Source organism: Mixophyes fleayi, chromosome 1 (genome assembly GCF_038048845.1).
Source record: "Mixophyes fleayi isolate aMixFle1 chromosome 1, aMixFle1.hap1, whole genome shotgun sequence".
NCBI classification, from domain to species: domain Eukaryota; kingdom Metazoa; phylum Chordata; class Amphibia; order Anura; family Limnodynastidae; genus Mixophyes; species Mixophyes fleayi.
The window spans coordinates 123,968,676-123,996,583 of record NC_134402.1 but is presented as its reverse complement, the minus strand read 5'-3'; the positions used below and the strand labels follow the sequence as shown (position 1 = coordinate 123,996,583).

The window sequence follows — 27,908 nt, the reverse complement described above, 5'->3', positions numbered from 1 at the left end:
GGGGAGGCATCACCTCAGAAGAGGAACTCCTATTCTACTATATGTTCTTCGACTTTATCTTTATGGTACGCATTTTATTACATCTTCCCAAATTACTCACAATACTACACATTGGGGCGCCATACTTGTTTATCTATTCGCATATATATATATATATATATATATATATGTATAAATATATATGTATGTATAAATTTAAATATACAATGTATATTTATTTTCTAGGACAGATAGATTCCGACAGATTTTCTCTCTTAGCATAGTTGGAGTAACTGTATATGGGATAATGCTGCCCTTACTATAAAATTTAAGGGTATGAGTAGCCACAGATGTGTTCAGTGACCATATAAAAGCACAAGGTTGCTGGCCTCTCATATCCTCATATTTTACAGTAGCAGGTGCATTATTGGATGTAATACACAGTTACACACACGGAGACGTATGCATTTAGATACACGGATGCTCTCTCACACAGTTGTCACTACATTTTCTGTGGTGTAAAATTTCTCCTCTTACATTTTTAAGGGTTATGTCTACCCAAAGACATAGTTGCCTACTCTCCTGGAATGTCTGGGGGGCTCACAAATTTTTGGGAGTTCTCCCGGACTTGCGGAAATGCAGGGCAACCACCCGATTCCTGCCTGCTTGTTGGTGACGTGTGTGGGGGTGGGGCTCATTTCTTCATCCTGGCCCCGCCCCTGCTATAATAGGTCAAAATTGGTATTGTATAGCGGGGGCAGGGCCTAATGAGGCGATTAACGCGGCCACGCCCCAAGACACAGCCAATTTTGTAGATCTTCCAGAGGGGTGAGTATGCTCAAAGAGGAGTATGGGCCATCACAGTGTGATACATCATGATGATAAATACTAATTACGTGCGCTTCTCCCATCCATTTCAATAGGCTAATGACTAATGTGAAGGAATACATATCCTCTGTACATTGCTGCCTAATATGATTGGTGCAATATATATATAAAAACAATAATAATAACAATAATCAAGCCAGGACTTCCATACAATAACAGGCCAGAGGATGCAAGACGGCCAGTAAGAGACAGCTCACTTAAAATGACTGTGGCGTCCTCAACATCTCTCTACCTACTCATGTAGCTGAGGGTATCCAACAAGCGTTTCCTTTTCAATGGCCCCCCCATCATATTAAGTATTTTGGTGTGTTGATCTCTAGCGACCTGTCCTGTCTATTTGATATCAATTTTGGCCTGCTAATAGCACAGCTCCGAGTGGTTCTGAGAGAGTGGAGGGAAAAGGCCATCTCCTGGATAGGTTGGGTCAACATAATTAAGATGACTGTCCTTCCACGCTTCCTTTATCTTCTAATGGTTCTTCAACCTACAGAGACTGTTGAGAGATTTTGTGTGGGGGGCAGGGGGGACCCCGTTTCAAACATGACGTCCTATACCGCCGCAGACACCTGGGGGGATTACAACTGCCACATTTTCCCTCATCACAATGCAGTCATACTGGCGAGGACTGTGGAACGGGCAGTCTCTAATGGTGAAAAGCAGTGGATTGACATTGAGGGTGCAAATCTGCTCTTTTGCCCCAGTTTACCACGTGGCTGAGCAAATTACCTACCATTAAACATCCCACTATTGGCCTCATCATCTCAAGGTGGTCTAGACTCCGACTACTCACTCGCATATCCTCACCTATATCCCCTTTGTTCCCCATCTTTGACAATCCACTTTTTCCACCAGGCCGCGAGTCGGCCCATTCAAGACCTGGGCTGGAGCTCAAGTCACACGGGTCGGCCAGCTGACTAGCTTCACGGGTGTGTCTCTCTTCTCAGTAATTCAGGCCAATTAGGAACTGCCGAACTTGGAAATCTGGAGATTTCTTCAAATTAAACATTTTCTGACTTCTGGACTTTCCAGCAAAGACACAACAAGAGATCCTTCGGTCAAAACAAAGCCAAAGCAGTGATACTGACCCATTGGAGGTCTCCCATTCCCTTGTCCATCAGGGAATGGCTCCAGAGAATAGAATTCTATAGCTCAATGGATGAGTTAATATTCTCCTCCTTTGCAGATTATTGTGCCACATGGTGTCTCTGGTTTAAATTCAGGACGCAGGAAAATTAGCGCCGTTGACAGGTTCAACTCCTACCTCCTCAGCTGATAATGCTCCATGTTAACCACATTCACAATTGGGTAGCTCCTCCCATTCTCCCGTCCCCCTGATCCCCATCCCCCTCTCTCTCTCTTATTTCTTCTTTGCCTTTATTAGCATCACATGAGTGATTTCGCCCTGCATCCTTTCCCTTTATTCCTTCTCTCTTCTCCATCTTTTTTTTGGAAAACAACTATGTATCTGATATTCTTTGTAGAAAAAAAGTACCCACTCTAGTGGTTTGTTCTACTTGACTAGGATTATGCACCCCATACTGTACAATTTAATAAATAAATATTACACTAAAATGACTGTGGCGCTTCTTTTAAGGGACAGGGTTGCCGGTCCCACTAACCTTAGCAAAACAGTGGCTCCTGCTCCTGGCAGCAGACATGCGGCAGTCTTTTACAGCAGTTGATCAGTTTTATAAATTAACAACGCATGAAACTGTCCTGGAGGTGTGCCAGGCCTTTTCAAGGTGTCAGGGACACCTGCATTTTCCATTAATTTGATATTTCTTATATACATACATACTTGCATATAGCATGGTATACTTATTTTGTTTGTCCCTTTTATAGAATGAATCTATGCATTTACTCAAATTCTGGTTGTTGCACCTAGTGAAATATTTTATATAGAAATAAAGGAAGCCAGTGGCAATTTCTCTGTGCCCTCCTTCATCTCCACACACACACACACACACACACACACACACACTCTGTGCCCTCCTTCATCTCCACACACACACTCTGTGCCTCCTTCATCTCCCCCTCTGCACCCACACACTCTGCCCCCTCCTTCATTCTATTGACCTTCCATTGCTGTGCCCTCCTTCATCTCCACGCACTCTGTGCCCTCCTTCATCTCCACGCACTCTGTGCCCTCCTTCATCTCCACGCACTCTGTGCCCTCCTTCATCTCCACGCACTCTGTGCCCTCCTTCATCTCCACACACACTCTGTGCCCTCCTTCATCTCCACACACACACTCTGTGCCCTCCTTCATCTCCACACACACACTCTGTGCCCTCCTTCATCTCCACACACACACACACTCTGTGCCCTCCTTCATCTCCACACACACACACACTCTGTGCCCTCCTTCATCTCCACACACGCACACACTCTGTGCCCTCCTTCATCTCCACACACGCACACACTCTGTGCCCTCCTTCATCTCCACACACACACTCTGTGCCCTCCTTCATCTCCACACACACACTCTGTGCCCTCCTTCATCTCAACACACACACTCTGTGCCCTCCTTCATCTCCACACACACACACACACACACACACACACACACACACTCTGTGCCCTCCTTCATCTCCACACACACACTCTGTGCCCTCCTTCATCTCCACACACACACTCTGTGCCCTCCTTCATCTCCACACACACACACACACACACACTCTGTGCCCTCCTTCATCTCCCCCTCTGCATCCACACACTGCATCCATTCACTCTGCCCCCTCTGCATCCACTCACTCTACCCTCTCCTTCACTCCATTGACCCTCCATTGCTGTGCCCTCCTTCATCTCCACGTACTCTGTGCCCTCCTTCATCTCCACGCACTCTGTGCCCTCCTTCATCTCCACGTACTCTGTGCCCTCCTTCATCTCCACGTACTCTGTGCCCTCCTTCATCTCCACGCACTCTGTGCCCTCCTTCATCTCCACGCACTCTGTGCCCTCCTTCATCTCCACGCACTCTGTGCCCTCCTTCATCTCCACGCACTCTGTGCCCTCCTTCATCTCCACGCACTCTGTGCCCTCCTTCATCTCCACGCACTCTGTGCCCTCCTTCATCTCCACGCATTCTGTGCCCTCCTTCATCTCCACACACACTCTGTGCCCTCCTTCATCTCCCCCTCTGCATCCACACACTCTACCCTCTCCTTCACTCTATTGACCCTCCATTGCTGTGCCCTCCTTCATCTCCACGTACTCTGTGCCCTCCTTCATCTCCACACACTCTGTGCCCTCCTTCATCTCCACGCACTCTGTGCCCTCCTTCATCTCCACACACACTCTGTGACCTCCTTCATCTCCACGCACACTCTGTGCCCTCCTTCATCTCCACGCACACTCTGTGCCCTCCTTCATCTACACGCACACTCTGCATCCACTCACTCTGCCCTCTCCTTCATTCTTTTGCCCCTCCATTGCTGTTTCCTATCACCATTCCCCTCCGTTTCTTTACTTGCCATATTTGACCTTCTTTCTTCTAATTCTTCGGTCTTTTCTTCTGTTTTACCAATTCGGCGGTGCCCGGGACCCAGCATCCTCTCTCCTGTCGCTTGTCACTGAATGTCGCCCGACATTCAGTGAGAAGTGAGGAGTATGCTGGGTCCCGGGCGCCGCCGGATTGGTAAGTTTTTTTGTTTGTTTTTCTCCTCCTGCCACGGCACCCCTGTGACAGCGCCGCGGCACCCTTTGGAGCCGTGGCGCACACCTTGGGAACCGCCGTATTACATCATCATGTTCACCTAGTACAACCTCTGGAGGCAGAGCTCTGGTAAATGCACCATAAATGGATGCATAGGAGCTGTGAGATTTATTTGTGGCACATTCAACATTTACCAACGATACCTCTCTCAGTAGATTATACACCTATTTTTGATTGGGGTATTATATATATGTTTTTTGTGCACGTTATAGAGAAAAGCAGGCACAAGTAAAAAAAAAAAAAAAAAAAAAAGTTTTTCCTTTATTCTTCCTATTGTTGTGCTTCCAATGAAATATCCTCTAGGTTATTCTATTAACATACTACACTGCATTACAAAGCAACAGATTTACAGCAAACGGCGCTGATCATTGCATCATACACATAACTAAACCTCTCATTTCAGATCTTTTCTAAACTGAGTAAAAAAATGGAAGTCATTTGTAATTCAATGTTTGGGTTTTTTGTTAAAACAAAGGTTCCAGGTAAAAGGGTATTTCTAGAGAAAAACACTATGAAATTAGTTAACACAAATAATACTATATTACACTACAATTGACATTGTTTGATTAATTTTGTTGCCTCGGACTCGATAATAATTTGCGTTCAGCTGGTTATTGCGATGACCTTTGTACTGTTACAACTCGTCTGCCATTGCCATTGGGCTTCTTAAGGTAATTAGCTTAAAAATATGATCTGCAGTCACAATAGGGAAGATATTCGTAGCATTTCCTTTGCCTGTAGCTCTCTCCTTCTTCTCCAGCTGGCCTCCTGGAATGTTTTTTATTGATATTGTACCGTATCCTGTTCATTATGAATGTGCCACATTACAGGAAGTCTGTATTGCAAATATTTGTGATTCTGTTACAGAGCCTGGGGAGTAGAGGCAGGTGTTCATGCCCTTTTATAGTTCTTGTGTCTTTCTGTGTAGGCACCAGATGCTACGTGGTACAGTTTTATTTGCGTTTAAAGTATATCGGGTCCATTAACAAGATTTAGCAAACGATGTCTGTTATGCATTGACATAATTATTATTTTTTTTATACTTCAGCTTAGTTTTTACTTTATTATTTCTTCAAAGACACAACTGGACGCATTGTTGCTGTACAATGCCAATAATCTTATACGTTATTTATTCTTTTAACCCTACAGTCTTACTTCAATAACTTGCTAATAAATAGGAGGACATTTCAACGGTAGTTATCAGAGTGAATGATGACAGACGATGTGGCATTGGTTAACTGTGAATAAGAGTAACTTAGAGTTATTGGTAATTATAAGCTTTAAAATGAAATATGTCATATATATAAGTAGGGTTTATTGTAATTTAGTTTTTGTTTACATTAAACCAGATCACCACATTTGTTTGCATTTACAAAGGGTTTGCCAACTATTGGACAATTTGCCCTTAGGTATTTTGTTTCCCAGTAGAGAACATTGCATGCTGCCCTCCTCTACTACTTTATGACCATACTTACTTTAACTGAGCCTCCAATGCATCAAGTTTAACAGCTTAGAGATGAGCGGGGCTGTTAGGGAGGTACCACATGCACTCACACTCCTGTCCAAGCCTACAGACTGACAGCTCTTTACTCTGCTGTCAGATAGAGCATTGCACCAAGTGATGGCAATGGGTAGATGATTCTAGGACAGGGTGGGAACCCACTGAAGAGCGACATTGGATGGGGGTTAACCAAACAGTGAGGATAACCCCATATAACACGAATGGTTGCTCCCATGCTGCTTGACGAATCCTTATTAAATGAAATATCACCCTTTAGTAAAATTATCTTGGTTGATTACTCGCTTGGACATACATCTTCCAACAATGCTCATCTATTAATCTAATTATCACTTTAATATGTCACCTTTAGATGTAACGTGAAGTACAGCGCTACCCCTATACATACCACCAGGTATTTTCTCAGAAAAAATTATTCATATGTATTACTGTACTTTCATTTTGTCATCTTCTTTATATCACCACCCTCATATATCATTAATTATTATAAAGAGGTAACAATGGAACTGCTTATTAAATAATTGGTGTAGGCCAATTCCATGCAGGGATGTATTTTCCACCAAGGTCTATGGAGGCTTTTTACTTACCTATGCTTTTTCCCCCCTCTGTTGGGTGAATACTAGCTGCCATTTGTGCAGTCAAAATCATGGACAGACTGCTATTAACTAAGGGCATATTCTTTCACATAGCAACATGAGCCATAACTAAATGCAGTCCTGGTATTATGAGCATGTTAAGAGAGGAAGTTACTTACGGATCACTCAACTTTCCTATTTATGATTCAGTTTGCTTATGTTTGTTTCTATTAGTGGTGATAGCAGAACTCATGTGTGAAAGGCTTCCTTTACAGGCTTGAACGCTCTGAGGAGAAAACTGGGAGAGCTGAGCAGCCCATCAGACAGGGAAGTGGCCGGCTCTGTGGTAATCACTCTGAACGATTTCCTGCAGGCGATGAATGATGTCAGGCCCAGTGCCATGAGGGAGGTTGCTGTGGATGTGCCCAATGTAAGTGTTGTCTCTGAAAGCCATGCTCAACCCATGCTGTCCAGTGGTGCCGCAAGCCAATGTAGAGTAGCAAGAATGATGAGTTTGGTTCGTTTGAACTGAATATTTTGTTAATTGAGACTCTCATATCAGTGTAATGCTTCATTCAAAATGTGTTCCTTGGCAAAAGAACACAAACCCATGATAATCAGGATGCACTGTTCCATTTTTGTTAAGATATATATATATATATATATATATATATATATATATGTACACACTAGTGTGTACAAACTCACTAAGAACACAAAACATTAGCACTCTCCAAGTTTCAAGTACAGAGGTGTCGAGAGTTAGAGTGCTGTTTTCTGGATGAGAAGTTTTTATTACATTATTTATATATATATATATATATATATATATATATATATATATATATATATATATATATATATATGTGTATATATAAAAAAATATATATATATACATTACACGTGTGTGTATCTTCCGATATGATGTGATGAATGCAGTCGACTAGCACATTTAGTTCAGCACCATGGGGCGGCTTTTTTGCAAGCAGCATCCATAGAGTAGAAAATGATATAACTGTAATAAGCACTCTACCACTATCAGACTGAATGTATTAGGAAAGGGAAAGTAATTTCCTTCACTGTAATAATTCTGTTTTCCTGTATAGTTTCAAATTCCAGTAATAGGACGCCGCAAAGTTGAACTTTTTGGCTCTCCATTCTTCACATCTGGAGATGCTGTTGCGTGTCTAGTCATTTCTGAGCAATTAATCCAGGCAGACTTTTCTCCCGTAAACTCCTGTTCAGGAAAGACTCTTAAAGCTAGTTAAATAAGCAGGTGATCCCAAAGTGTTGCCTTTTGGTAAAAGTGGGATTAAGTTTCCTTTGTGGAAGTGTGCAAGCTATTCTGTTTGACACATGAAACCCCAGTCTAAAAATACCACCCGAGAATCCATATGGCTGGAGATTTGACATCACCAGAGCTCTGCACTCATTACTGGTCCACAATTTGGTCTTGCACTGGTTTTCAGATACATTCAATCAAGTGAACATGATATATATTATTTTTGTTTAATTGATACGTGTAGAAAATCAGCAAGTGGACAATGATTGGACATCCAGGTAGAGGGAGCAATGAAAGGGATCGGTGTATTTATTTAGCTTGGTCCATCTTCTTTGGTACATTGGTCCTTTGAAACCAAACTGGCAAAAACAAAGCAAATTTAGAAAGCTAGTTGTCCAGCTAAAAGATAAATTTGTGTTTGTGATGTGCTGGAATTTACATACTCTTTGTCTTTATTTATTTGTAGTTTTTATACTGAGCACACAATTTTACATCGCTCTGTGCACAGAATTCTTTAGGAAAGGTGTGTTTTTTCAACTGAGGGCTTGGGACAAAGGGACTTCTCAGAGGTCACAAGGAGCCAACACTATTATACAAACTGGTCTTTCCAGCAAGTCCCTTAGTGTCATTGTTATATGGTCAGTGCCCTTAGCCAGTGAGATACTACTTTTCCCAGCGGTGAGATGACTCTAATGCATGAAGTTAAGTCAGAATGAGGCAGCAGGCAATTAATAGTATCTCATTGCATTCTGCTATTTATGTTTTCAACAGAATTTTGATCTAATACAAATGCCTGTTCAAGGCCACCTTACTACTTGTAACTGTGATGGACAACCAGATACAATTTAAGGGTCACTCATGAGGCCTTTTTTAAGCTTTAAAAGAGCCCCACATAACCATTAAACTCAGTAATAAGTTGAACTCACCTTTAATCAGAGAAACAGACACCAATCTGTGAAAACAGATCAACAGACACTTTAATGTAAGATAAATAAGTTTTATAAGTTACACTGATGATTTATAGTGACTTCTGACTGACCAGATATTTTTACCAGTTTTTGAAAGTTAAGCGTAAGGCTGGAATAGGCACAACGCAATTTTGCAGGGAGTTTCGCTTGTAGTTTGTAATGTGCCTTATGGTAAGAATGTCTGTTCACATGTGTAAGTTGGACACAAATAGACAACAAATGTAACACCCTACTTTAAAGAATCACCCAGCGGAGGAAGGATAGACAACATCTGATGCAGACTGCAGGTCCCTCCTCCTCCTCCTCTGATGTCCTGCTGGCCCTGTTGGACCTCTCTGAGTTGTGCAGAGGAGGTCACGACATGTGGAGAAAGTCATCTAATTTGTGCAAATAATAATATCAATTTCTGTTCTATGTTTTATGACCGGTCAAGGGCTGATGTTGACGGGGTATAAAGTGGAGAAATGGACTGATAGGACATAAAGTAAAAAGGAAGGCTTGACGGGCCGCCTGTTGCCCATCACTGACTTGTAGCATTTTTATTTTGTTAATTTTACAAATATAACATTATTTTTCTTTTCAATAATAATTTCACTCAGGATCTTGGGTGACAGTTCATATACATAGCTTTTATGGTGTTATTTTCTTTTCAGGTATCATGGTCTGACATTGGAGGGATGGAAAATGTTAAGTTAAAGCTAAAGCAGGCAGTAGAGTGGCCCCTGAAGCACCCTGACTCCTTTATACGCATGGGGATACAGCCACCAAAGGGTGTACTGCTCTATGGGCCTCCGGGCTGCTCCAAAACCATGATTGCAAAGGCTTTAGCAAATGAAAGTGGCTTGAATTTCTTGACAGTGAAGGTAAGTCACACTTTGTATTTGAAACGAGTCACAGTATCATGGAGGCCATTGCATAACTACTTGTGTCCCCTTTCCTTGTTGTCCCTCCTGGCATCTGCTCCTATCATAACATTGTACAGTGCAATCGGATAAGCTAGTGTGTGTGTGTACATGTATGTAAATAAATATATATATATATATATATATATATATATATATATATATATATATATATATATATATATATATATATATATATAAATAAATATCTTTATGATTTTTAGTGAGAACTACCCTATACTCTGCACAACACATGTTACATACATACTGGGCCAACTTGCACACATGCGGCCGCATGAAGATATGATGAGAGCGTCTAGATGCAGCCAGAGTACAGAAACACTGTATATACGCTGTGCACTGCTACATGTCCCCCCCCCCCCCCCGCCCCCATAAACCCAAATAAATAATCAGACCCGGTTCTATAGCCTGGGCTGGTTACCGCTAGAGCATGGGACAAGGGGTGGGGGGTTCAGTTAATTGCAGAGTACAACATAAGCCTGAAGCTGAATAGCACTGGGGGCGTTCCTTGTGGTGCTATGCCCTAGCAGTCAGCAGCATTTCATTCCACAATTTTACATTATAGGAAATAACCCCAAACACCAATTCAAAATGTACACATTTAAACTGTCCTAAAAGTGAACAATTAATTTACTATAAATAATGTAACTTGTTCTGTTATTTTTGGTCTGTCTACCTTGTGGACAAAATTACCTGTTCTGCATTGTTATCTAGTGATAGTATTAGATCCACTCAGCTGTAAATAACTCACAGGAGTGAGGACACTCTTCAAGGATTTAGTTTCCTCTGACACTTATGTTTTAGCGCACAAAACGTTGGATTAATATATTTTCTACTGAAATAAGGTGTGCAATTTTGCCACCAAGTGTATGTTTAACTTGATCAATAACTGGTAAGTTTGGTCAGGGTCTGCCATTGCATGTGTGCTCCAAAACATATATGATCAAAATCTGATCTGAATGATAAAGTATGGGGAAAGTAGATGAAAAGGGATGGTCCTCATCACCTTATGCGGGGTGGGATGATCATTTGGCCCGGTTGTGCAGGTGGCAAAGTATTGCAGTATGGTTGTTTGGTACCCAAGTGCAACGTGGTCATCCTCATGAGCGTTCCAATATCCTGCGAAATAATATCTGAATGCTAGAGATTTTGGCCCTAAACATGTCTGTATTAACTCAGTATCTGTTTTATTGAAAGTCAAAAGACCTCAAGCTTTTTTTATCTTGATGTTTAGTTGTGTATTTCCTGTTGTGTATTACATAGAAGATAAAAGCTGAGATGGCTTTAGATCAAAGGCTCTGCTCAGTATCAGTGTCCACAGCTGGTCCTGCGGTTTTCTCTCTGCAGGTATCTTCCTATACAGACTAGACCCATAATTATAATAGCTTTATCATTGTCTCTCACCTGGAAATCTAAACACACTGCTCTGTTACCTCTAATGATAACCTTACATAATATACTTTTTGAAGTCCTTGGAATTGGTAGAGATGGGTGAGCAATATAAGAAAGACAATGCAGACTTGTATATTTAAAAGATCACTAAAACTAGCATGCATGTTGCTAGTACCATTCACAAACATTGTACATTAACTTATGTACAAGTTTCAGGATCTTCTCAGAACAAATGGTATTCAAGATGAAGTTTTGAAGGCACAGGACTTTTTGCTTGTTCACCTCAGGCTGCGTCTCTGTAACCATGTAGAAATACACTGCAGAGACCCTACATGTCTGGTTAACTTAGGACAATAGTTTGCACCCCAGCTAATTAGAAACATAGTTACCAGTTGCCAGCAAGACCAGATACATTTCATTCCTCGCAAAACACACCCTAATCCCTCCAAGGATGGTCAAGAGTCAGAATACTTGTTGTATATATACAGTATGTACTTTATGGACAAAAGTATTTGGACGCTTGACCATTACACCAACAGGGACTGTAATGACATTGTATTCAAGTACATATACTTTAATATGGAGTTGGTCCCCCGTTTGCAGCGATAACAGCTTCCACTCTTCTTGGAAAGCTTTCCACAAGATGTTGGAGTGTTTCTGTGGGAATTTGTGCCCATACAATCTCTAGAGCATTTATGAGGTCAGGATGAGAAGGCCTGGCTCGCAATATAGGTTCCAGTTCATCCCAAATGTGTTTCATGGGGCAGAGGTCAGGGCTCTGTGCGGGCCAGTCAAGTTCTTCTACACCGAACTCATCAAACCATGTCTTTGTAGTCCTTGCTTTGTGCACTGGGGCACAGTCATGTTGGAATAGAAAAGGGCCTGCCCCAAACTGTTGTCACAAAGTTTGAAGAATAGCATTGTCCAAAATGTCTTGGTATGCTGAAGCATTAAAATTGTCCTTCACTGGAGATAAGGGGCCTAGCCCAAACCCTGTAAAACAGCCCCATAACATTATCCCTCCTCCACCAATCTTCACAGTTGGCATAATGCAGTCAGGCAGGTAACGTTCTCCCAGCATCCACCAAACCCAGACTCGCCCATCTGACTGCCAAACACAAAAGCGTGATTCGTCCCTCCACAGAACATGTTTCCACTGCTTCACAGTCTAGTGTTGGTGTGCTTTACACGACTCCATATGACGCTTTTCATTGGTCTTGGTGATGTGAGGCTTGCATGCAGCTGCTCGCCTATGGAAACCCATTCCATTAGGCTTCAGCCGCAGAGTTTTTGTGTTTACAGTAATGCCAATGGAAGTTCGGAACTCTTCAGCTATGCAATTAGCAGAGCGTTGGTAACTTTTTACGCACCATGCGCCTTAGCAATTGTTGACCTTGCTCAGTGTTTTTCTGTGGTCTTCTGCTTCGTGGCTGAGTTGCTGTTGTTCCTAAATGCTTCCACTATCTAGTAATATTACTTACAGTTGTCTGTGGAATATCCTGCAGGGATGAAATTTCACGAGCCATCTTATTGCAAAGATGGAATCCTATCAAAGTACCACGCTTGAAGTAACTGAGCTCTTCAGAATGACCAATTTTGTACCACAAATGTTTGCAAATGGAGACTGCTTGGCTAAGTGCTTAATTTTATACACCTCTGGCAACAGGTCTGATTGAAACACCTCAATTCAATAAATGACAGGTGTGGTCAAATACTCTTGTCCATATAGTGTGTGTGTATATATGTGTGTATCTACTATATAAATGCCTAGTGGCGTGTGTGGAAAAAAACAAAACAAGCTGCAGCGCCACCTGCTGGGCAGAGTTGTACACTGACCTATATATTTCTTGAAGGAAAAGTGACAGTTGGGAGTGGTTGGTGGTTGCCGGGGGTGACAGTGGGGAGTTTTTAACACCTTAAGTAGCTTGATGAAGGATGTGGCGATGAAGATGAAGGATGAGGTGATGGAGAAAAATGATGAGGTGGTGACATGTGGACAAAACCATGTTAAAAAAGGGCTCTTGCGTCGGGAACTAACGCTCTTCCCCTGAGGAGGCCTGGGCTAGGTCCAAATGCATGACAAGAACCTTTTTAACACCTTAAGTGGCTTGATTTGACTAGAATGCATGAGTATCATGCACGGGTTAACTTGTGTGTGTGTGTGTGTGTATATATATATATATATATATATATATATATATATATATATATATATATATATATATATATATATATATATATATATATATATATATAGTGCACACACATACACTATATGGACAAGAGTATTTGACCACACCTGTCATTTTTTGAATCTCCTTTGCAGAAAAATGCGCACTCTTAAAAATATATTTTGTTTTGTTTAATGTTGCAGGTTTTTATGCCCAAGATTTTCATTTGCCGGAGTTAAATTATACCATATATTTCCTACATAATGTCATTTTTGTTTCTTGACTGTTACTAGGTACACTAGAGTTCAAGCTGTAAACACTTACAAATTAATATGCAATACTTAACTTCCAATATGCATCAAATCTACAACACATGTAAATACAATAAAAAAGCCACGGTGATCGCTTAGGTTCTCATAGTATTCACTGTCTTCGTACAAGAAGATACAAGAGAAGTGTTGGACAGCCTGTCTTGTATGACCTTGTGACATGTGTCCAAAGAACTTCTACATTTCCTTTTCAGGCTTTATGACTTATTCTGAACAAGATGTGTACTATGGTAGATAGTCATCAAAGCCATTCTAAACTAATGCAGATTTTACATTTTGAACTCGTAGTTGATAAAGATAATAAATAATAACACCACACAGCGGAAAAGATAAGAAGCAGACTCCGGCCTCATGCCAGATATACAGAACAGCTGCATAAATATTTTCTGACCATGAAACTTTGTTTTGACATTTTTATAAACTCTGAATATGTGAGACATTGATAAAAAGAAAAAAACTATATGCAGCTCCTAAACGAACACGGACAACATTTTTTGCTTTTTACATTGGAGTTTTAATTTCTGGCACCAAACTTTTTAATTGAAACAAATTGCAAAAATGGCCTTAACCTGTTATCACAAGATGTTATTGCCTGCGATAGACAGTATCCTGACTGACACAAAGATATAGTATGTATTGTACAAATAGTCAGTGTCTCGCATCTGTTCATCATGTATTGCACACATTGATCTGACATTCATTGGTGTTATTGAAACCATTTGTTTACACATACATGCTCATCAATTCCGTACTTGGAGGTGTCTTTCTACCTTTATCTTCTCCTCACACAACTGCTTAAATTCCTTGATATTTTTTATCTGCATTACATGTATTTCCCATTCCAGCAGAATTAAACCATTCTGATGTAGATGTACTTATTATTATTGCCATTTATTTATATAGTATCACCATATTACATAGTGCTTTATAAAGAATATTTCATAAACAGTCTCTGCCCCATTGGAGCTTTCAGTCTAAATGCTCTACCATACGCACTCTAGGGTCTATTTTAGTCATTTAACCTACCAGTATGTTTTTGGACTTTGGGAGGAAACCAGAGCACCAGGAAGAAACTCTGTGATGCAACAATGCTAACTGATTGGAAATTATTATTCTGTGTTATCAGACTTTTAAGAGGCTTATGGCATTGTCTTTCAGTCCTCTGTGTGTAGGATTGTATCTCTCTTCATAATTTGAACCTTATCTCAAATCTCTTCAGTGCTGAGAAGCTCCTAAAACATATGCATCATTTGTGAATGTTATTAGTAGCCCTTTTATTTCATCTTGTATGTCAGGTTTAGTGTCCCTTTAAGCTTCAGCTAGCAGACAGGTAACCCTGATATCCTGTACTGCGTGTACAACTGGCGGGTTTTACTTTCATCCAAGTCACAAAGACCTTTACAGTGACACCACTGCGAACTCATTACTGTATGACTGGATCATATAGCGCACTAAGCACTTTTACCTTTGCAATCTGGCTGGAACAATATGCAATATGTAGCACTTAACCTCATGTATCAACTCCCATCGTCCTAGAGATTGTAAGCTTGCAAGCAGGGCCCTCTTACCTCACTGTCTGTCTGTATTATCCATTTGTTTTATAACTGTGTTTATTCCTAATTGTAAAGTACTACGGAATACTCATTTTTTTTCTGAAAGGAATAGAGGAATATTCATTTATGTCATTGATACAAAATCTAAGCAGTATTTAATATAGATGCCCTGAACCCTGGGAGTGCCCCCCTTGCAGATACTATAGCAGCCTTTCTGAAACAAGGGAATCTCCCCACCCTCACCTGTAACTTAGCACAACAACTAAATGAGAAGATTGCGTTGGAGGAAATATTGGCGGTTATCAAAGCACAAAAGACCTCCAAGGCCCCGGGTCCAGATGGCTTCACCGCGGCCTGTTACAAAAGATTTTCCAAGACCTTAGTCCTGCACCTCCGCACCCTGTTCAATGCTGTCTTGCATGGAGACCGCATGGAGAGCCCTTCCCTAAATCGATGTTGGAAGCGCGTATTATACTCATTCATTCAATCCAAAAACATACTAATAGGTTAATTGGCTGCTATCAAATTGACCCTAGTCTTTCTGTCTGTCTGTGTATGTTAGGGAATTTAAACTGTAAGCTCCAATGGGGGCAGGGACTGATGTGAGTGCGTTCTCTGTACGTTCTCATGATTCATGAGGAGGGGAAGGACCCCAGCGACTGTGCAAGCTACCGTCCCATCTCCCTCCTTAATGTTGATATTAAAATATATGCAAATATCCTGGACACCCGTTTTAATAGAGTCCTTCCGGGTCTGATCCACTGCGATCAGGTGTGGTTCATCCTGGGTCCCCAGGCTAGGGATAATACTCATTGCGTGATAGAGCTAGTCCAAATAATCAATCAGAGACATCTCATAGCAATGTTGCTCTCTCTGGATGCCAAGAAGGCTTTCGACCAAATTTCATGGGACTTTATATTTAATGTTCTGAAGGCTTACAGCTTCTCGGCTGAATTTCGGACAGGGTATCAGCCCTTTACAATTCCCCCACAGCTAGGGTTCTGGTTAACGGCTCTTTATCCAACCCTCTCTCACTTTCCAATGGAACGAGGCAGGGCTGCCCCCTATTGCCCTTAATCTTCACTCTAGTTATAGAACACTTGGCAGCAATGATTAGACAGACATACTCATAGATGAGTATGGCCTTCTCTCAAGTTATAAAATTAATTTTGATAAATCAGAGGCCATGCTTCACTTTTCCCTCCTTCCCTCAGAACCAGCTTACAGGCTAACTTTGCCTTTGCTTTGGCAGGCGAATAAGATCAATTTTCTTGGAATCTACATCACTTTTACCTATGATATCGGGAAAGTTTCTTACCCCTCCTGACTAAAATCAAACGACCTAGAGATATGGAAGAGCTTTATCATATCGTGACTGGGGAGGATCATCGTTGTCAAGATGTACCTGATCTCTAACCTTCTATACCTTTTCCAGACTCTTCCGGTGAAGGTACCTGACTCTGTGTTTTGGGATTTGCACTCCGCTTTCTTTAAATTTGTATGGCGTAAGTAGCCCCCTAGATTCTCTTTACCAGTGCTCAAGAAGCCCAGGGCCCAGGGAGGTAGAGGCTTTCCAGACATCAAACTTTATAATTTTAATCCCATTTGACCCAGGTAGCAGTTACTTATGTCCCCTACCAGTCCATAGCATGGGTGGACTTGGAGATGCACTTCATGGGGGCCCTTTCCCTGGCATCACTTTGGGGCCTCTCTAATGCAGACAAACCACCAGCTGCCTCCTCTCTCCAATCTCTAAAATTGTGTCTCTCCCCATGGGACTCATGCTGGGTCAAATACAAATTGTCCTCCCTTATTTCACCTCTGTCTCCCCTCTCGAGCAATCCACACTTTCCTCCTGGTAACTTGTCACAGCAATTTAAACACTGGATAGGTGAAGGAATATGGGTGGTCTCGGACCTGGTGGTCAAGGGAATTTGGGCTTCCCTGTTGGATCTTTATCGCAGGTTTGAACCTTATCACCCGCTTTTATTTCAATATTTCCAGGTCCGACACTTCGCTATGTCCTTGCCCTCCCCTGAAGCTCTCCGGACCCTTACCTTCTTTGAGCATATGTGTCTACAAGCCCCACTCACCAAACGGATGATCTCCGAGATTTATAATTGGCTTATAGAGTCCACCTTCAACATGCCAGGCCAGCATGAGCAGGAATGGGAAAATGACCTGGGAACCCTCCCAGATGACTCTTGCTGGGAGGAGGTCAGGGAGGGGATTGCCAAGAGCTCGATCTCTACATTAATTAAGTAAACGGCCTACAAATTGTACTATAGATGGTACTATTCCCCTGACAAGCTGTCTAGGATTTTTCCCACAGCCACTCTGAGCTCCTGGCGGGAATGTGGTCAGAGGGGTACGATGCTACACATAGGTTGGACCTACCCTCGTATCATTCCTTTCTGGAACATGGTCCTTGCGCTTATAAATTCTGTGTCAGAACAACAGATAAATAAGGACCCTTGATCGTTCCTTCTCTCTCACCCTATACCTGACGAACACCCCTTCTAACTAGCTTATCTCTCATATATTGGCAGCTGTTAAATCTTTAATAGCCAAGCATGGAAAGACCCTAATCCTTCCTCCGTGCAGGATCTACAGACTTAAATTTGGTATGTCGCAAGCATGGAGAGTATAACGTATTACCTTCACGATAAATCACATAATTTCGACAAGGTGTGGGCCCCATGGTACTTACTAGAAAGCCATAGTTGCCTATCCATTTTGACGCTCCCCCCAGCTGTTGGAACATAGTTCTTGGGCCACCTCTGGATCTCCCGGGTTAGGTGTGGTGCACTGATGGTAAGTGATGTCTGTCTGTTTTTTAACTGCATGGCTTAATTGTTCCTAGTCATGCTCCATGTATACTCGTTAGCAGTATCTTTGGTTGTATTTGTGCCTTTCTTACCCCCCTCCACCCCCCTCCACCCCGCCCCCCCCTTCTCCCTCTTTCCCTATTGATACGAAGGTGAAAGTAGTCTGCAATTTAATTTAGGCATTGTTTAGGGCAGTACAGCCTGTATGCACCTTTGCACATGCCACCAATGGGAGGTTGACAGATATAGCAATTTGGCAGCATTCCTACTGTTACCATCCAGTCAGATGCTTCACTACACACCTCCCATCACACTCTGTATTTTTTCCCCCATTTACAATTGAGGGGAAAAATACAAATGTTCTCCCAATTCTGCAGTGTGTATGCAAAAACTCTCAAGAAGAGGTCCTTCCCATGTCCACCGGCCTGACTGATGCATGAAGTAGCACTGCTGAGGGCAGTGGGAGAGATTACGATGAAAGTCTGTAGGGGGATGGAGGGTGTGCACGAAGGTGGACCAAAAGGGCCTGATTAAGGGTTCAAGCTCCCCTGGGCTAATATGCTAGTAGCGCCCCTCGCCTTCCACGCCATGCTAATATGCGGCTGGTAAATACAAACTTGTCCTTAATTTAAAATCTGTCTCTCTTAACGACACTCCCGCCCCCACCAATGTTATGTTCATGTGTTTTTCGAATCACGGCTCCATTTTGCTTTTTAAAAGTGTCACAGAAATGTTCGTTTCCATTAAAATCAGAACTGTAGTGGCACGAAGACATCAACAAATGCTACTGAGGGTGAAGGGGGAGGGGCAATCCTCCTTGTGCCTATTGCCATTCTTGTGTCCCCTTCTCGCTTCTTTGCAAGTGCCCACCCAATAAATACTCATTTTCAGCCTTTAACTTGGAAATACATCAATATTAAAACCTTATCTTTTTCTTTTGTGTTTTCTTTTAACTTTGGAGATCAACTATTCTCTTCTATTTCAAAAGGAATTCCAATTTATACCTCTCACTGTCACAATTTAGATCTCCAAAAAAATGTTGCGGCCCCCAAAAAGCCTTCCCCCCTTTGCTGCAGTCTAGTCAGCCTGTTGGATAATCAGGCCCTGCGCACCAACTTTTAAATGTAATTTGGAGAATTGAATTTGTTGAAGTGAGCAGCCAAACATTATATATTATTAGAGAGGTCACTGTTCCATAATTAAAAGCATTTAGTGGACTCTATGAAATATAACCTAACAGTTATTGTGCAATTTTTCTTTTGTCCTTTTGTGAAACGATTGTATCCTGTTAAGCCTCAGCCACAAAAATAACGTGGAAGTTTTGTTTGGCTTGGATAGCTGCTCATGACTCACTTTTTTAATGACATCCAAAATTAGTATTTGTGTTTCTCATGCCAAGCTTAGGCCATTTGTATGTGCTTGACATATACAGCTTTTGAAGTATTAACTGTTTCTAACTGCTTCTTTAGTATAATGTAAACCTGTAGTTTGTGTGCTTTAAAGGCCCAATACAAATTGCTGTTTAGCCAGTAAAAGGATATATTCAGTACAGAAGGAGGGATTTATAGGAACTTATGCCAAAACCCTGCATTTTGTGCTGACTCTGGTAACTGTGATTTACTTTTGTTAAATGAAAACATCCTTTGACATTACATGTTTTGAGTTTTGTTCAGATCATACATTTGTATGATTCATTTATATCGAAATATGAAAATATGATTTGGTGTAGAGGACGTTATTTGAATATTAGTACATTTATGATTATTCTGAAATTTACTGACAACTTTCCCACATCAATATCACTGACTTTGATCAATAAATTAACTTCCCCCTTACCGGTAATGTATGCTACAGCAGACTTTTTCTTACTTCCTTCAGATATTTACAAGTCACAAAACAGAGACAATCAGAGGAGAGCATTTCCATATTTATCAATTGTCTTAGTTTCCAGTAGATTCAGAATGGGAACTGCTGCTGATGTCTCAATCGGGCTCAGATTAAAAAAAAATCATACTTTCCAACTCTCCCGGAATGTCTGGGAGACTCCCGCATTTTGGGTGAGTCTCCCGGACTCCCGGGAGAGTATGGCAAAATCCCGCATCTGGAGAATTAGTGCCAAAATACTGCGATTCTCCGGGAATCCAAAATACCGCGATTTTGGAGTCCCGCCCCCCGCATGTCCACCTCCCCCACGGCAGCTCCAGGAAACAAGTAGCAGAAAGTTGGTAAGTATGAAAAAAATTTCCACCTGAGGAACACTTTCTCACCTACCATGTGTCAAGTAATGAATCATTGGACATGTGACATGTAGCAGTTTGGAAAAGTAGAGAGAGAGCACAAGCTGATAAATGGTTAATTACAGAATCCGTTTAAGGAATAAATTAAAGTCAGGGCAAATGTGGCAATACGCAGAGAAGGTACAGTTTTAACAAAAAATAAATTGAAAAAGTCTTTATGGAGCGGGAGAGAGAAAAGCATTGGCAGATTGCAGTGGACTGTCCCCAGTTAATATGAAACATTTAGGCTGGGTACACACTACAGGCTTATCAGACAATTATCATGCCAATCACACAATAAAAGACTGCTCAGCCTGATATTGCATTAGTGTGTACACTGAAATGATAAATGATTATCGTTTCAAAGCTCATCGTATTATTTCATTTGACTTTTAAACTGGACTAAAGATCTCGTTCAGCGATGGAACAATGTCCTTCCAATTCTGTAGTCTGTATGTATTCACGATCAGGATCTCCATAGAGTTTACAGAGTCATTATCTTTTTAGCAGATGGTTATGATAGATAGTGAGCTCAGATTTGAGGGTAAATCTTTTAAGACGTGTATAGTGTATACACATGAATTGGCAGCACGGTGGCTTAGTGGTTAGCATTTCTGCCTCGCATCACTGGGATCATGATCATGGCTGTGGTCGATTCTCGACCATGGCCATATCTGTGTGGAGTTTGTATGTTCTCCCTGTGTTTGCGTGGGTTTCCTCTGGGTGCTCCGGTTTCCTCCCACACTCCAAAAACATACCAGTAGGTTATTGGCTGCTATTAAATTGATCTTAGTCTCTCTAGGTCTGTGTATGTTAAGTAATTTAGACTGTATTCTCTAATGGGGCAGGAACTGATGGGAGTGAGTTCTTTTTACAGAGGTGCGGAATAAGTGGCGCTTTATAAATAGCTGCTGATGATGATAATGTTGATCGGGACTTTTGTTTTCCTTCTGTCGATGGTAAAATAGTTACTGACATGGCATTGGGAGAAATTTTCTGAGGTGTGTACCCAGCCTAATATTTTAAAGGGCACTCCTTTCAGAACAAAACAGTTTTGTGTGGATTGATATGTTTATTTCTGTTGCCCTTAGATACAACAGTAGATCTACTTTGCAGATACTATTGTATGCATTGGATGAAAATATGCTCCATCTGTTGTCATATCCCAAGGGCAACGATAGTAAACAAAGCAGCCAGGACAAATAAATCTTGAAAATGGAGATCCTCGTTCATATTATTATTTCATATAATCACTTACTTTACGTCTATTCATTTTTAGGGCCCAGAGCTTATGAATAAATACGTTGGTGAATCAGAAAGGGCTGTTCGGGAGGTAAGTGTAAATATTGTTATAAAGGATCTGTAAAATGTACACATGTGTAGATGCATGCTAAATATTTATTTTTTAATTTTACCATTGTATTTGCCTAATTTAAATCTAAACAGAATTACTATAAGATTAATTGTATTCATGTTTCTGAGCTGTTCTGGACTTATGAAAAGGTGTTACTCCTGCACTTGCTTTTTTTGCCATAATTCCTAAAGTATTTCTTTTAGTCTTAATTATGTTTGACAATCTCACAATATAAAATCCTTGGTGGAATAACCTAGTAGAGTAGGGGCAAACTAGTGAAATAACGTGTAGCCTGTACAGAAATATAATACAAAACAATGTCTAGAGTTGCACTTGCATTTTCCCCTGTTTTACAAACTTTGGTTGGTGACTACAAACCTCAGCTTCCTACATCTTGTCTTCTCGAAATCTGTATACTTATCTGGCCATGGACATCTGCCTATTATCCTCCCTTATTGTCAGCTCCCATTCCTACTTCCAAGATGTATTCTGCGTTGCACATATTCTTGGAAATGCCCATCTCTATCTATCTAATCTGTCTATAGTCCACTTTACATATTATTCAATCCCTCATATTTCCGTTAGCTGGTAAACTGTTTTCTTAATTATTTAATTGTAGGTTCAAGATCCCTGCCATGTTTCTGTTCAGTCTGTAGAATATATAAATAGTTGTATTAACTACAGGCTAAATAATTGGTGATAATGATACAACATCTCTCTCATTTTGACCTTTTCAAATATTTGTTGTTTTGATCTCCTGCTTGTTAAAAAAAGAAAGAAAAGATAAAAAAAAAAATAATTTCTTGTGCTTTTTTGTGCAAAATAAAAATACTGCCAGGCTGTTGTGACCGAAAGGAATCCAAAAATAATTAAATTCAGGCTTGTTTGTGGTGGTATTATAATCTAGCAACATTGCGTTCATTTGACTTCAATTTTCGTAGACATTGAAATATATTTATTATAAAAAATGATTCATGTTTAATTTAAAAAGTCAGCAAATTTTTCGAAGGCGTAAATGAAGCTTACATGATGACTCTTAGTTAAAAGACTATTAGAGTGAAAATCCAACATGTTGTGAGATGTTGTAAATTAGAAGTAAATGGTGCTGAAATAAGACCTCTGGGCAAAGAACAAAGCATATCCAAAGGTACTGCTATTTAGGTAATATACTTTTACCTATCTAAATGTAAATTTCATGTAATATTAATTCATGCAATTAATCTCATAGATCGTAATAGCTGCTTCAGCCACACTCTTCATATTTTGTTAAATGGAAAGCTACCTCTCGTGGTAAAGTAGGTCATGCTCCTCCCTGAAATAGTCTTTCTTGTGCATTAAGGGTTGCTAGCATTTATCTTGTCTGAGAAATAAAAGAAATTGAATGCATCTTTAGATATTTTGCTAATGTATTGCATTGTATTTGTTTTCTAGATATTCAGAAAAGCAAGAGCCGTTTCACCAGCAATTCTTTTCTTTGATGAAATAGATGCTTTGGCTGTTGAGAGAGGAAGGTATGATACTGACATTTATCCTACATACTTAAATCTTGTAATCTTTCCAAATAAGTAATTTGCAATGTAATTTTGCAGCATAGCAAGGAGTCCATGTATTAATTTGAAAATATGTCTAGTACCGTTCACCTGACACAATCAGACGCCTGCTACTTGGTGCGTTGATCGCGCTGCTTCCCTCTAATTGCGCCATGCTGTCTTTGTTATTCAGAGGGGCAGGCAAGGTAAATAGTAGAGCATGGAATGTGGTGTAATAGGGCACAGACGCTACAGTTAGCAGGGTGCTCAATTGTGCCACATGTCCAAATCCAATTTGCTCCATCTGTAAAAAGTATGCACACAACTACAGGACTTTAAACGGTTAAAATTGATGTGTTCTTGTAATGTAGAAGAGATGAGGGAATATATTTAACTTGGTGCAGAACTTGTGAAATTCTGACAAAGAACAGCCTGGTTGCAGCAAGTTACAATCTTTCATTAGCCTGCAAAGGCAAGATCAACGAGTTACAGAAGGTAGTGGAACAATGTTTCTCTTCCACCATAACACAGTGAGTGAGTTTGCATTATCATCTGTTTTATACTATTACTTGTAACACAAGATGGTGAACAGCGTACATATTAACAATTCCTACTTAGTCCATCATCCAGCCCATCAAAGGTTCACACATCGACCAGCTATTTCCAGCCTCCCATTTGTGACAATATTGAAATTGAACCTAAGAATCATTAAAGCCTTAATGTTGGTGGGTCCCCAAATGTAATGATCTCACTGCCCTGATACTTCAAGATGTTGATCAGAGTAATACCCAAAGGCATGTTTTACATGTGTCTTTTTCTAGAGCCTACTATATTTATTTGTGTTTTAACTTGTGTACCTTTACTGTAGCGGGTTACGGGGATCTTTCTTACTCCTGCTTCCAAAACATATTTGCGATAAAGAAAATGAACAAAATACAGGGGTAGATAGGATTATCCTTCCATCCTTCCCACCCACGCTGTACAGAAAAGTCAGAGTTATTTTAAGGTGCTGAACGGAAACAAAAAGGAATAGTAAAGCTGGACTTTCTTTTGCTCATATCCTTCTAAAACTACTATTTAACATTTTTGAAACTATAGAAGGAATAGTTAACCAGAGGGTGCATTGGTGGTTTGATTAATAAATAGTTATTTTTTGTTTCTGACAAAAACAAAACCTGTCGTGTTTTAAGGGGCCACATCTGTTTTTAGCTCAAAAAGTACACAGGTTTGGAAGTACAAATATTTCATTGTCAAATAGGAACCAGATGGGAGGTAAAATATGTAGCATAGTTCTCATTAAAGTCATCTGAAATGAAACGGTATAGGAACCCAGACAAGGCACTTGTTAGGAATGACCTGTTTTTACAAGCTGATTTTGCACAGTAGGAATTTGAAAATGCATTAGAGATGCTAACAATTTGCTGCCTCTGGAGATCAATTTCCTGTACTATTAGCGCTAACCATGCTGAGGTTTTTAGGGAAACACCTGTCTACTTTGTCTCCGCCATTCATTCTCTTGTACCTCCTTGTTCTCTGTGCTATAAATTACTTTTTCAGGCCTTAAACAAGTCTACTGCAATTTGTAGGGAATTATCTGAAATTGTAGAAGTCTATTCAACAGAAATTCTATCGGCTGGAAAGGATTTTCAGATGAACACTATGTTTTGTGCAATATATCAGTAACTGAAGGGCTGTCTTGTCTGAGAACAGGACCACCATGCATATGAACAGCACCCTGTCCAGATAAGGTGAAACAAGTCCCCCCCTCCTGTCTTCTGAAATGACCACACTTGTTTCTACAAGTTAACATGCATATGTCATTCCTAAAGGAAAAAAAATGTTGAAGCCTTTAAAACAGTAAATAACGACTTGTTGAGTTTGCTGTGCATTTAGAAAATAAATAGATTTTTCCTGCTACTCCTCTCTCCAACATGGTCATCAAGAAAGTAGAATGCCTGGTGAATCTTCTTCTTGTACCACATTTGATTACACCTCAGGCAAATTAGAAGAGGAGATAAAAGGAGACTAGGGGGTATATTTACTAAACTGCGGGTTTGAAAAAGTGGAGATGTTGCCTATAGCAGCCAATAAAATTCTAGCTTTCATTTATTTATTTATTGCTTTCTACAAAGTGATAACTAGAATCTGATTGGTTGCTATAGGCAACATCTCCACTTTTTCAAACCCACAGTTTAGTAGGTATACCCCTAGATGTGTAATCAGGATTATTTACTAATGGTGCTCAATTCACCCTTTTTTTTCTATAGTACATATATGTTTCAGAGAATATTTAATCATTGAAATCAGTCTCTACTGCAGTTTAGCTTATAGTCTAAATTCACTACCGCACATATAAACACACCAAGGTCCATTTTGAAACACAGGCCAATTAACTTACCCGTATATTTTGGATTGTGGGTGGAAACCAGAGCACCCAGAAGAAACCCATGTGCACACAGGTAGAACATACAAACTCTTCACAGATAGTGCCATGGTCAGACTCAAACCCCAGTGCTGCGAAGCTGAAATCACTATATCACAGTGTTGCCCTAAAACTGTTCAAAACTGTAAATGTGCACTAAACCACACCTAACAACCGGACATTTGCTTTAATTTCTTAACTTGCACTAGACCAGGCCGGGCCAACCTGTGGCTCTCCAGTTGTTGGGAAACTGCTAACTCCAGCATGCTCTGCCAGTTGATGGCCAGCCGATAACTGGCAAGGTATGTTGGGACCTGCAGAGCCACAGGTTGGCCAGACCGGCACTAGAAAGTTAAAAGCTAATTGCTTATTGGTTAGTAAGTAACACTTTCTTGTAAGCGATGGATAGCTTGTTAGATGTGTTTTTTTTAAATGCTATACAATTTTGAAGATTTTATTCCCAGACACCCTGAAAGCATAGCACCGTTTGCATTTTGATGCAGTCATATATGGAGGTTTGTAGAAATATTGACAAGTTTGAATGGAGGCAGATATTTTGAAAGTGCATAATAAGTTTATATTTTAATATGCCAAAGACTGAAAATTTTTAAAAATAGCTCTGATCCTTGATGCTGGTGCTAGACACTTAGTCTAGACTAATGTACCAGCATGCAGCTTGGGAAATTGTTCACAATATTATAATTTCCTTATTCTAAGAGTTCAGATTAAAGGAAAAAACACAATCTTTATAAGTGGTTTATTTTCCCTTTGGAGGGCATTAAAACATATGGGTATAGTTTATTAAGTGCAGGAAAAATGCATATTATTATACATACTTACACATTTATAAATGTCTTCCGGGGGAGGCCATATTTGAAGAGATTTGCTTCATTGGCGGCAAAGATTAAAAGTGACAGCATGTTAGAAAATGAGGACTATACATTTTAAAAAAAAACAACTTCTGCAGTTCTGCCAAAGACAGTTCTACAAAGATGTATGTTGATGTTTTTTTAAGTCCTAATACACTAACACAAATAGCCATTAATGTCCCCCTCTGCCCACATGCTTTACACACAGTTGTCCCCCTCTGCCCACATGCTTTACACACAGTTGTCCCCCTCTGCCCACATGCTTTACACACACACATGTCCCCCTCTGCCCACATGCTTTACACACACACACACACACACACACACACACACGTCCCCCTCTGCCCACATGCTTTACACACACACGTCCCCCTCTGCCCACATGCTTTACACACACATGCCCCCCTCTGACCACATGCTTTACACACACATGTCCCTCTGACCACATGCTTTACACACACATGTCCCTCTGACCACATGCTTTACACACACATGTCCCCCTCTGCCCACATCCTTTACACACACATGTCCCCCTCTGCCCACATGCTTTACACACACATGTTCCCCTCAGCCCACATGCTTTACACACACATGTCCCCCTCTGCCCACATGCTTTACACGCACACATGCCCCCTCCCCATCACATTACCCCTTCTTATTCTTTTCTCTACCAGTGACAGCACAGGAACAGGGAAATTTCCAGCAGCTCCTGCACTGTGTACCATGTGACTGCTGCAGCCACATGACCTGTGATGTCACAGGCACTCTAACCGGCATCCTATGCGGTCTGTGCAGGGGCTGTCACATTGCCTAGTACTCACTGCAGCCGTGTCATTCATTCATAGACTATTGTACCACAAGCTGTCCCCCTCATTACTACAAGCTGTGATACAATATTTTATGAATAAATGATGCGGCCGCAGTGAGTACTATGCGATGTTACAGTCTATGCACGGACCGCATAGGCTGCCTACATCACATTCCCACTGGACCACCAGACGTAAAAAAAAAAAAAGTGAAGTATCAAATAAAAATTGGTGGTCTGCAGTGCAGGCGCAGGTCCCCTGGTGAGCTCAGGCCCCATACGCTAGTATCTCCCGTACCCCCTTGATACTGCCCCTGGTGCTGGACTTGTGGCACGTATTGAACTGTACAGTCATGTGATTGTGCTGGTGAGGACAGTAGTTCACGTGAAGGGAATGATGTGAGTAGGAGTGGAAGCAAGGAGATCTGACAAGTAGTGGTGTATGCAAGGCCCAATGCAGCATGTATTAGTGATATAAGGCTCTTGTCAAAGTGATATTTAATATATACAGCGCCACCAATTCTGCAGGGC

At 40.9% G+C, this 27,908-nt stretch overlaps 1 protein-coding gene across 1 annotated transcript in view; it reads left to right on the top strand.

Annotated features, from left to right (window-relative positions):
- Nucleotides 1–27,908, top strand: part of AFG2A (AAA ATPase AFG2A) — a 323,232-nt gene that overhangs the window by 43,625 nt on the left and 251,699 nt on the right. Inside the window, exons 10-13 of the mRNA XM_075200108.1 lie at nt 6,952–7,106; nt 9,580–9,789; nt 21,678–21,731; nt 23,184–23,263. Coding sequence (XP_075056209.1) covers nt 6,952–7,106; nt 9,580–9,789; nt 21,678–21,731; nt 23,184–23,263 — 499 coding nt within the window. The remainder of the gene's footprint in view (nt 1–6,951; nt 7,107–9,579; nt 9,790–21,677; nt 21,732–23,183; nt 23,264–27,908) is intronic.